The 12,572-nt window shown below is 36.4% G+C and overlaps 1 protein-coding gene across 1 annotated transcript in view; it reads left to right on the top strand.

Moving 5' to 3' along the window:
* cntn3a.2 (contactin 3a, tandem duplicate 2) overlaps nt 1-10,835 on the top strand; it is a 75,883-nt gene extending 65,048 nt beyond the window's left edge. The window contains exons 17-23 of the mRNA XM_016477694.1: nt 1,714-1,784; nt 2,094-2,328; nt 4,442-4,551; nt 4,966-5,152; nt 6,151-6,263; nt 6,629-6,794; nt 10,377-10,835. Coding sequence (XP_016333180.1) covers nt 1,714-1,784; nt 2,094-2,328; nt 4,442-4,551; nt 4,966-5,152; nt 6,151-6,263; nt 6,629-6,794; nt 10,377-10,477 — 983 coding nt within the window. The 3' untranslated portion in view covers nt 10,478-10,835. The remainder of the gene's footprint in view (nt 1-1,713; nt 1,785-2,093; nt 2,329-4,441; nt 4,552-4,965; nt 5,153-6,150; nt 6,264-6,628; nt 6,795-10,376) is intronic.
* The last annotated feature ends 1,737 nt before the right edge of the window (nt 10,836-12,572 follow it).

Below are 12,572 nucleotides of genomic sequence, written 5' to 3'. Positions count from 1 at the left end.
TTCAATGCTCTGAATAGCTTCAGGCTGATAGCTGAGTTCTCCGCCCACAGGGTTAATGCTGCGTCGGACACTGATGTGCCGTGGACATTTATGGCAGTCATGATTCGAAGGGGACCCGAGTCTGTGTCTTAATTATTTAATGTATGTTTAAATAAATCTGTTATGAAACGAGTTATCACAGCCACTGTGTAAATGAATATATTTAAACAACAAATAGAACTTTTATAATTTAGAAGTTAAATTAAAAACTGCATTATGTGCAATTTACATGTTTGCATAAAACTTTTTTTAAGTTGAGTGGTGATTATTATATTTTAAAAAATTAATAGATAATTAAAATAAAAATAATTAAATTGAAGTTTGGGCCCTGTTGGTAATTGTAGCCTTATAGTAATGTAAAAGAGTTCCTTATCATTTAGAACATAAGCTGAGGGGTAGATTTTTATCCCTAAGAAAATTGTAATTACAATTGAATTTATTTAAATTGTATTTATTTTATTTAAGAGCAATTTGTTCAGTAAACCACTGTTTAATTTAAAAAAACACCGTTTAATTTTATATTTAGTTTTTTTCGCCCTGCTGTACTGAAACCATACTGAACCGTGACGTCAAAACACGTGGCGTACATACCGAACCGTCATGTTTGTGTGCTGTTACTCCACTACTAGATAACTGTTATCAGCTGTATTCATTTCTTTTAAAAATCTTACTAATCCTAAACTATTAAATGGTAGTGTATGTTATGTATATGTCTGAATCTAATATGTGTATAGGATGCGTTTGGGTTAATAAACCCTCTAGCAAAGGGCTGTAGTTTACCAGTGTTCATTCAGCTTCTGCGAGCTCTATTTACTCTCAGTGGATTAGATGAAACAATCTCTTTTTTTTCTACGTTTTTCTTCTTTGGGGGAAAAAAAGCATTGTAAATATCTTGCACTGTTATTTTTTCTCAACATATTTTCATTACACTTTGATTAAAATTGTTTAATTGTTGTGATGATGTACATTATTCAAACACACAATCAAAACATCTTCTGTTAACTTACATTTTTGTTAGCAATTTTCTTTGGCCCGATTAACAAAGAAGTGGTCAGAAGCTAAATTACTCCTAGATCAGAATTTCTGCCTTTCCAAAAGTATTAAGTACAGACTATTTCACAGACAGAACTGCTCTGCGTACTCTTGATCTGATTGAATCATGGCAAACTTCCTAAAAAGGTACGCAAAATGCCCATCAAATTAGTCAGCCAATCAGAACAGAGCTTGCCAGATCGAGAAAGCACAATCCAGTTTTGTGTGCGGTTTGCATCAGATGGTCAGTAAGCGACTGTAGGCGGCCCGTGGGCGTGCTGTCTGAGGTTGAATCCACTAATGTTCAAGTGCCCATATTCTTCAAACGTCCCATGATGAAGTGATACAATTTCGGTGCTCAAGTGCCTCTTTGTATATTATAGAACAAATTCTTCGAGCATTATTGTTGAGAGACTCTTGGCAAATGGTGAAATTCACTAGAAACAAAGCCAGTTAACTGAGACGCTGCCCACAGAATCTTTTAAAAGCAGTTGCTAAGGGACCGTAGCTTTGTTTCATTTGATACTTGATAATGAGGCTTTGAGTAAAAGAAAAAGAAAAGCAACAATGAGGAAGGCAGGGGCTGCATCTATCCACAGGACTGAAAACATGGTTGTTTTTTCTTTGTTTTTCTGTATGCAGTTCCTGACACGGCCCCCACCGATGTCGGAGGTGGGGGTGGCTCCAAGTCAGAGCTAGTAATAACATGGGAGGTAAGTCATCGGTCTATATTATCACTCCCTCTGTGCGAGATAATAGTTTTGGCTAATTAAATGGAATTGAATGGGGGTGTTTATTGCCTCAGTCAAAGCCAAGCCTGTTTTGCATCTGGGCCCTTTACTCCCGTAATGGCATTCAATTCAAATTTGGTTGTATATTAGAAAGCGGTTCATTTGCACTCTCAAGAGGTTGCATCACTTTGTGAAAACTGTGTGGGATTTGGAAAGGCGCTGGGTGTGAACCTGAGGCTGGATCTGGTCTGTATGTTTTAATATCACTATAGTTTCTTGTTTCCCTCCCAGCCTGTGCCTGAAGACCTGCAAAATGGAGATGGTTTCGGCTACATCATCGCTTTCCGGCCGCTGGGGGAGGTCAACTGGACACACGCCGTCACCTCCATACCGTCCCAGTCCCGTTACATGTACCGGAACGAGAGCATCCCACCCTTTTCTCCATTTAGCGTCAAAGTGGGTGCCTACAACACCAAAGGCCAGGGACCGTTCAGCCCCGTTACCATTGTGTTCTCGGCTGAGAATGGTGAGACTGTCAATCGCATTACGAGCAGCGCACAAAAGCTTACCTTTTCAGTCATTTGCAGTGTTTTCAATGGATTTCTCTTTTCGCTATGTATTTATTAATCTATTGAAAGGTGCATAAAACATTGAAAGAACAGGCTGGATTTGATTCCTTTAGCACCAGCACTTTATTATGCGCAGCACTGAAAGAACACGGCTCATTTTATAATAAATGTTCAAGGAAAAGCGGGATACTGTAGGATATAGATTTAGATTATGTAATGTTATATCATTTTATGGGTTTTTCCAAGACTGTTGGTGGCTGTTTTCTGTTCTTTTAGCAGTAATTTACCCTTTTTTAACAGGAAATATATTTGATATTTTGCTAAATGTCCAAGAATCCATAATGCAATTGTCTTTTTATAGTAACTACAAAGTAAAGCATGTACTATAATGGCTGTACGTGATGTTGTGTTGTAAATGTCAAGTGGTTTTAGCTATGGAATCTCATGCTCAGCAGTGTGGGAATCTTTCAGCTAGTTAGGATCGGTTTGAGATGAGCTATTACAGTGTGGAGTGACGGGCAGACAGCGGTGTGTCAGGAAGCTACCGCATTAATTGAATTCCTGTACAGATAATGTTCCTTTATGTCACTCAACTATCCTATTAAAATAAAGGCTAGTAATTTAGAGACAAAAGATTTTGCATCAGTCATTTATAAATTATTTTTCATCAGCCTCTGATTTGTGCACTGATGATTATGCTTTTCTTTTTTTCCTCATCTTGTCTCTTCTCTTCTAGTCTTGTCTTGTCTTTTTTGCACCTTACTTCTCTTCTTGTCTCCTTGTGTCTTCCGTTCTCCTGATCTCGTCTTTTTTTTTTGTTTATTTCATCTCTTCACTTTCAGTTTTGTCTCATTTACATTCTTCCATTGTCTTTTCTTCTTGTCTATTCTCTTTCAATCTTTTTGGTCTTCTCTCCTTGTAGTTGTGTCTCTTCTCATCCTGTTTTTTCATTGTTTTATCTCATCTCTTGTCTTTCAGTTTTATCTTGTTTCATCATTTCATTTTTTGTCTTCCTGTCTCTTTTCTTCTCTTTCCTTTCAGACTTGTTTCAGCTACGCCCTTTGTTGCATCCTGTTCTTCTCTTCTCGTCTTCTCTTGTCTCTTTTCTTATCTCGTCTTCTCATTTTATTCTCATTTATTCTCTTTCAGTTTGGTCTCGGTACATCCGTCTTTGATGCATCCTCTTTTCTTGTTGTCTACTCTCTTTCAATCTTGTCACATTTTGGTCTTCTCTCCTCATAGTCTTGTCTTTTCTCATCCTGTCTCATCTAATCTCTTCTCTTTCAGTGTTATCTCATTTCATCTTCTTCTCTTGCCTCGTCTCTTTTTTTTCTTTCCTTATAGTCTTTTCTCTGTTGCATCCTAGTTCTTCTCTTCTCGTCTCCTCTAGTCTCTTCCCATCTCTAAATCTCTTTTTTTTCTCTCATCTTATCTTCTCTCTTTTCTCATCTTGTTTGATTTTCTCATTTTTTTCTCTTCTTGTCTTTTCTGTTCTCTTCTCTTTCCTTTCAGTCTCATTTCAACTTCTCCATTGTGCATCTTAGTTCTTATCTTTTTATTTTCTCTAATCTCTTCTTTTCTCTCTGTTTTGTCTTTTCGCGTCATCTTCGCTCTTTTTGTCTCATCTCACCCCTTTCAAGTTTGTCTCTTCGTTGTATCCTCTTTCTTCCTCTTGTTTTTTCTTGTCCTGTCTTATTTCATCTCATCTCTTCTCTTGATCTTCTTGTTTTCTCTTTTTGTCTATTCTTGTCTCTTCTCGTCTCATCTAGTCTTCTCTGGTCTAATTTTTTCCCCTTCTCTTTTTTCAGTTTCTTTCCTTGTTCCAACCTACTACTTCTCTTCTCTCGTTTTATCTCATCTCTTCTCATAGTTTTGTCTCATTTATATCTCTCGTCACTGCATCCTCTTCATATCTCTATTCTTTCAGTCACATTTTCACTCTTATTCGTCTTATTTTGGCCCTTCTTTTCTCATATTTCCTTATCTCTTTTCTTCTCCTTTGTTCTCATCTCTTTGCTTCTTTTCTGTCTTTATGTATTCATGTTCTTCTCTTTTTATCTTTCCTCTCAGAGCCCAGTGGCGTTCCAGACGGCGTGTGGGCCAGAAGCATTTCTGCCACTGAAATTGAAGTGAGCTGGCACATTCTCAGCGCTTCCCCAGAAAGAGTGTTGGGCTATGAGGTGCGTCCCTTCTTCTAAATGGAAATGACTCTCTGTCCGGTTTTGAAATGCACCGTGGGTTCTGTCAGAGCCTGTCATCTCCCACGCTGCACCTCAAAGTTCCCTCTGTACCCATGGAAATGCTCCATTTGAAAATAAGAATAGGGTACCCTGTTCTTACCGTATGCATAGGAGGCCCTCTCTGCTGCATGGGCGAAATGGCTTTTTTTCATCCTTTTTAAGGACGCAGAGAACACGTTACATATTCCTCTGTGAAACTCTTCATTCATGTCACCCAAAACCCACTGTGTGGAAAAAGTGAAATACTCCTGTATAATAATTCTCCTGCACTGAACATAATGGCACCGTAGCATTATATCCGCGAGGCTTTAGATCCCACAGGCTGTGCTTTCTCTCCATTGCTCTTGAAATCAGGTGGTGTACTGGGAGGACGATACAAAACCAGAGACCATGGGCAAAGTCAGAGTGTCTGCCAATCAGAACAAGGTTAACATCAGCGGTCTGAGAGGATACACTCAGTATTTTCTGACAGTGAGTTCTTTCAACACAGCAGGAACTGGCCCTCTTTCTCCCACCATCAATGTGACCACCAAGAAGTCCCGTAAGTATACGCTTTTTAAAATTCCCAGTTTATTTAGGCATTGCCACTGCAGGTATATAAAACCAATTATTCGTTGTTGTTGTTTTTTTTTTGGTCTAATTTTAATATTCGCACTTTGTGAAAAAAGTAGAATTGTCCTTTTTAATAATTAGATAGGATAAAGACACCTGCCATTTGATATACTCTACTGTTATTACTGCTAGAGTTTTTTTTACATAATTTTTTACCAAGGGTTCATTTATTTGATTAAAAATACAGTAAAAATCTGTAGTATTGTGGAAAAATAAAACTCTTTTCGATTTGAATATGTTTTCAAATGCCATTTATTCCTGTGATGGAAAAGCTGAATTGTCATCAACCATTACTCCTGTCTTCAGTGTCACATTAATTTTATTTAATGCATTTATTTGAAATGGAAATTTTTGTAACATTATAGATTTATTTACTGTCACTTTTGTTGTGTGTCCTTGCTGAATAAAAGTAAAGAAAAAGAAAGATTTAAAGACTTATTGGTTATAAGGTTATAAGATTCTGTCAGCATTTAATCACAGTCATCATTTCAAACGTCCGTACGGAAAAAAAAATTGATATTTAAATCAATGTTCATGCTGCTCTTTCTCATACAGCAAAAGAATACAGTGACCAGCAAAAGTACCAAGTAGTCCTTAACTTGCATACTATATATTCATATGACCTCAAAAAACTTGGGATGTAACATACAAAGCATATTTTATATCTTATATATTTTATGTATTTTATATATTTTTTGTGTTTGGAAAAGAGCAGTGTGAACATTCTACTAAATGTTTCTGTTTGTGTTCCACAGAGGAAAAGAATGTCATACACGTTTGAAATGCCAGAACTGCCTTTTCTAGTTCTAGAACAATCCATTTAGTGTAATATATTATGAATTTATGAACAAACAGACAGCCAGGCACCTCTCCTGGCTTTCTGATGTCATCATATGTACAGTAACTAATAGTGGTGTTTCCTCTCAGCACCCGGGCAGCCACCTTTGAACGTGGAGTGGAATCTGATTGGCTCTAAGCTCACTGTTCATTGGGAGCCTGTCATTTCTCTGGAGATGGAGTCAGATGTTACCGGGTATCAGGTAAATGCTTCCCAGCAATGTAAACCTCAAAGCCAAACTGTAGGGCATTATTTTCACATAATCATATTAGCTTGTTCTATTCCAGTGAGCATTTAGGAAACAACTACATTAAAGTGCTTATATTATTTCTCTTGTTGGAATATTACCCACCTTGGTGGTAATGGAAATTAAAAATAAAACTAATTTATACCGCAGATCTACAAAATATGTGCTGTACAGTATAGCAAAAACACCAGGTGTGCTAATAAACACTAGAGTTCCCCACAGTGTATGATAATTTGATTTTACTTCCTTTATCGACTAAAATAGCTTGTGCTGAATAAATCTAAGTGGTTGTTAGCACCTCTCTCATTTGTTCTCTCCAGGTGTCCTACAGAAGGAACCGGCATAAAGAAATTAACACAATAACAACAAATCTGACCTCAGTGGAGCTCACGCTACCTGCAGATGATGATTACATCATTCAGATACGAGCGCTGAGTGACGGAGGAGAAGGGATGCCAACCGAACCCATCAACATACATAAACTTAGTAAGAACTCACATATTTTTTTAATTTGACGCATTTGTGTGTAGTGGTCTCCTGAAAAAAGTTTTTTTAGTCCAGTGTTTTATTATTTTATTAACCAGAATTATTATTCAAAGGTTTGGGGTCAATAATAATAATGTGTACTTTAATTTAGCAAGGAATAATAATAAAAATTCAAATAAATACTGTGCGTTTGAACATTGTTCATCAAAATATCCTGAAACAAAAAATTATCATAGTTTCCACAAAATAATTAAGCAGCACAAATGCCTAGTTCTTTCATGAAACTCTAGATGGCGCAGGCTGATGGGTCTTAACGTAACTGATGATATTCACAGCATTAATCTACTTGGCACAAGCTGATTGGTTCATGTTGCATACGCAGCCAATGAGCTTGCAGCTTTACATTTAAATGGTTGGTTAGTATTCACTAGAGCAGTTCGCGGCGCGCATTCAGGGTTCCTCTGAAACCCTCCTCCTTCCCCAGCTCCACCTGTATAGATCTGCTACGGGTTATTTTATATGCTATTTGTGCAGCAGCAGTATGTCTTAAATACTCACAGCACCGTATTGACGTATGCATTGGCAGTAGCAAGTTCCTGTACTTGCTTGCAGCAGCAGCAATAATCTACAACTACAGCAATAACCAACAGCAGCAGCGTTAGCTTTACCATGCTAAAATCTTCAGAGAGTTGTTTGATAACAACATTGATAATAAGAATAAATATTTCTTCTTCTAAGAAATATTTCAGCAGATCAGTTTATTACAATGATTTCTGAAAATTCAGCTTTGAATTACAGGAATAAATTACATTTTAAAATATATTACAGTAGGAAATGGTTATTTTAAATTGTAATAATATTTAACAATATTACTGTTTTTACTGTATTTTTGACCAAATAAATGCAGCCTTGTTGAGCATAAGAGACATCTTTCAAAAACATAAAAAGAAAAAAATTACTTACCCCAAACAGTTTCCAGGTTACATATACCATATAATTACAGATGCACCACAATTAAAATAATAACTGATATTGCAATTCTAAAAATGCTAAAAGTGAATTTACTCAACACGACATTAAAATGTACAATATGAAAAATGGCTGTTCATTTTGAGATTTGTTAAAGATTACATTTACCAGGGTTTATTTTTTTATTTTTAAAGATTAATTTTGCTGTTATTTAACGCTCACTTAAATCTAATTTTAACAATAGGGGAAATGTTATAATGTGCTCCACCTTTCAAACAACTTTCATTTTTTGCTGACTTCACTTAGGCTGCATAGGCTATTGGATAGCATTTACCAATAGCGAAATATTTGGAATGTAACATCTTTTCACCATCCAATCAATTCCTGATGAATCAAATTAAGTCCTGCCTCACAATTTTCTAATCAAATATCCTGTTTCACTCAAAAACTAAAAATCGGACTCGGCTCAACTGACTCTCAGATCTTTCTCTGTGGCTGAATAGTTAACTCAATGTTTATTCCGTCCATTTCTTCTTGTGAACCGGTTGTGAACAATGATACGAGGGAATGACACTGAAAGGGTAATGAGCCAATCACAGTGCTGTGAAGTCACTGCTCATATTTGCTGCTTACCCTTCAAGACCTTTATGACAATGTAACAAGCTCAAGGGAGGCCAAAAAAATGCTACCATCCTGGTGTTTCTGTTGAACATTGTTACTTTAGAAAAATGAGCGATTTATGAATTCGATTTTATCAGTTGTTTATATTCGGCTAATTTATTTCACGTCTGCATACATAATATTACATTTCCGTAGGTGACCTGCAGGCGTGTGCAAAGCACATCCACTGTCCTCCTCTTTCAAAGCCCGTGATGTAAAAGATAAATATTCAATGCCAAAGGGATATTAAACACACAGGCCCCTATAAAATAAACAATGCACAGTTGATCTCATAATGTTCTCCTCCTGTTCCCCTGAGTGAAGAGCGCAGGTGCAGTTTGCAGCGTAGACGCTCTCTTACTGCAGCCCACAGAGTTTAATGCGCTTCTCTAAATGAGTTCTCACTGATTTGATGTGTCCTCCTTGTACACCTTTTATTCTCCACTGGGCTAAGCAGTCTGATCTTTATTAACTAGCCCAAGCTCTCGCCATCTATCTCTGCCCGTTGGTCTCCGCTCCCCCATGGATACAACGTCACAGGCTAAAGCAACTGCAAGGGACAACTGTTCTCTGTGGCTTATTGTTCACATTTTTCATCTAATGGCCTGCAATGTCTCGTTTTCAAGAAAAAGCCCTGACTCTTTTCCTTTGTTAATGTTGGAAATTATTAGCTGTGCCAATAGCAAGTTTTTCCAACCTGCTTTAGTATTAATTAGTTAGTCATTTAAACTGGGAAAAACTGCTCAGTGAGCATCTGCTGGACCTCAATGAAAATGCAACTGTTTTTACTCTAATTTTGATTAAATAAATAATTGTTGAGAATAAGATACTTCCTAGATTAAAGAATTTTATAGACCCCAAGCTTATGAACAGTTGTGCACAGTTGTGTTCACCCAAAAACTGAAAATTTACCCTCAGGACATCCAAGATGTAGATGAGCTTGTTTCTTCATTGGAACAGATTTGGAGAAATGTAGCATTATATCACTTGCTCACCAGTGGATCCTCTGCAGTGAATGGGTGCCGTCAGAATGAGAGTCCAAACAGCTGATAAAAACATCACAATAATCCACAACTAATCCACAATCGTCTGTTTTGGACTGTTTTTGCTTGTAAATGGTGTTTGATCCTGTGCATATTTCTCTCCTGATTCAGACTAGACAACTGTTTCACTGGAGAAAGCAATATTATGGATAAAGGAATTATATTTTAGCCAGAAGCAACGGTTTGAAATTAAAAACTCATTAATGATGGATTTGTTTATTACAAACACAAAGCGTTTCTCTTCACAAGTCTTTAATTAATGGACTGGAGTAGTGTGGGTTACTTGTGGATTATTGTGATGTTTTTATCAGATGTTTGGACTCTCATTCTGACGGCAGCCATTCACTGCAGAGGATCCAATGGTGAGCAAGTGATGCAATGCTGAATTTTTCCAAATCTGTTCAGGTGAAGAAACAAACTCATCTTTCAACAGGACTTTTTTACAGTGTATGATAGTGAGTAAATATTCAGCAATTTTTCATTTTTGGATGAAACTATTCTATTTTATTTTATTTTTTTCAAAGAATTACTTTGCTGTCATAACGCTCATTTAAATCTCAATATAACAGTTATTTAAATCTCAATGTAATGTTATTTTCAGTTGTTAATGTAGGAAATTAGCTGTGCCAATAGCAAGGTTTTCTAACCTGCTTTACCATTAATTAGTTTGTCATTTCAACTGGAATAACTGCACAGTAAACGTCTACTGGAAGTCGATGCAAATCTGCTTAGAGCACAAGACTGTCCACCACCAGATGTAGAGCTAAACACTGATAAAGCTATAATTTCATCCTTCAATTCCCAACGATGCCTTCCTTTATTGCTCTTATATTACTCCCAGTCTATTTTTATTCATCAATTACAAGTTAATAAGCTTCAGCGCCTTTAAGTCCTGTTTTCCATGTTCCAGGTATGAGCGTACGAGGGTCCAGAGCCTGGCGACCCAACACCATCCCAGTCTCCCTGCTTTCTATCATCGCGTTATCGACACTGCGACCGGCTTTGTGTTAACGGTCCGAAGGATCGAACATCCTCTGACCTGTTTGATTGCCTGCACTCTTCATCTTCTCATTGATCATCCGTCGGAACAAATGCCTTACTTCCATGTTCATGCCAAAGTAGTTAACATCCTTTTACTTCTTACTAAGCTACTGTTTGTTAAACTTATGATTGTTTTGTAGTTATCACATCATTAATTGAAGGATTAGTTCACCCAAAAATCATTTACACACCCTCCTGTTGTTGTCATGTGACTTTAATTGGCTGTGGGACACAAAGTGCGATTTTAAAGAATGTTCCCATGAATGGAGAGAGAGGCCTTTTAAAGTAATAGTTCACTCAAAAATGAAAATTCACTTACACTCAGGTCATCCAAGATGTAGATGAGTTTGTTTCTTAATCAAAACAGGTTTGGAGAAATTTTGCATTACATCACTTGCTCACCAGTGGATCCTCTGCAGTGAATGGGTGCCGTCAGAATGAGAGTCCAAACAGCTGATATCACAATAATCCACAAGTAATCCACACCACTCCAGTCCATCTTGTAAACTGAAAAACCACTTGTTTGTAAGAAACAAATCCATCATTAAGGCATTTTAACTTTTTCACCATCACTTGCCAAAATCTATACAGAACACAAAACTGTACAGTGAAAAAGTCCATCCCCTGTTGTCCTCTCGCATCAAAATCAACCCTACATATTTGTTTAGAACTAATTTAAACTGTTTTTTGCTTTTCAACATTGCTTGATCTGTGCATATTTCTTTCCTGATTCAGACCAGACAACATTTTCACTGGAGAAAGCAATATTATAGATAGAGGAAGATGTTAAAAACATCTTACAGATGGATTTATTACAAACACTCAGCTCTTCACACAACATTAACTGATGAACTGGAGTCGTTATGGATTATTGTAATCTTTGGTGAGTAAGTGATGTAATGCTAAATTTCTCCAAATCTGTTCTGAGGAAAAACCAAACTCATCTACATCTTGAATGACCTCAGGATGAGTACATTTCCAGCTAATTTAAATTTTTGAGGTCTATACAAATATCATAAATGTGGTCCATACAACTCCACTACAAATTCATATGAGAATTTTATGTGAGAAGCAAGCCAAAAAAATTCACCTTTTGTGTTTTAAAAAAAAAGTATGACATTTGGAACAACATGAGGGGGAGTAAATAATGACAAAAGGCTCATATTTTGTGTGAATGATTGGAGCTAAACTCTTCAGGACACCGGCCCTCCAGGACCGAGTTTGGACACCCCTGCTTTAAGCTGTTTGTTATACTTGTGATTGTTCTGTAATCACATCATTAATTAATATTTAGCCTTTGCTTATTAGTTCAGTTATTTGTTCAAGAGTTGTCTCTGTGCCTTATCTATGTTTTAGCACACACCTGGCTTGTATTTGTTTGCTCTAGGCACCATGTTGCAGCTACAAGCCTCTAGTATTCATGATTGTCAAAGTGCTACAGTACATTCACAGGTTTTGTGACAACAAGATCTACACAATTTGAACTGCGTTAACACTAGGAGAGGCTATGGGTAAATCTGAGTACACTCACAACGATAAAGTAATGATATCATATGATAGTGACATGAGGGAACTTATTAGACTTTTATAAATATGCTGGAGATGTTCTTAGTTTAGAATTTGATAAAGCATTTAGACAATGCAGTCATAATGATTTGGTTTAATAAAGAATAATTTAATAATTTTTGATGATCAAACATGCACTGTTTTAGGTCAAAATGTAATTTTGAGATGAGCAACCAATTATTACAGTATTACAATATGAGAGATGTTTATTTTTCTTTCCTCACTAACAGAAATTCTGGAGTGCTAAAGCCACATTTTAACGACCTTTTTTTATTAGTATCACTTAATTATCCCTTGTGAAAAAGAAATGTTCTTAATTGTATTAAATTTGCACTTGTAGTGTACTTTCAATCTTAAAAAAGTACTTGCAGATAATATTAATGAATAAAGGCCACTTTAGTGTATTCAGTTTTAATCATTTTAATTTTAATCATTGTTTAAATAATATTTTGTCATACTTCAAAGAAGTACACTTATTTTGATGTGTTGACACATTAAA

The sequence above is a fragment of the Sinocyclocheilus anshuiensis genome, unplaced genomic scaffold (genome assembly GCF_001515605.1).
Source record: "Sinocyclocheilus anshuiensis isolate Anshui unplaced genomic scaffold, SAMN03320099.WGS_v1.1 scaffold881, whole genome shotgun sequence".
NCBI classification, from domain to species: Eukaryota; Metazoa; Chordata; class Actinopteri; order Cypriniformes; family Cyprinidae; genus Sinocyclocheilus; species Sinocyclocheilus anshuiensis.
The sequence above is the reverse complement of the archived record's forward strand: the minus strand, read 5'-3'. Positions and strand labels throughout refer to the sequence as shown.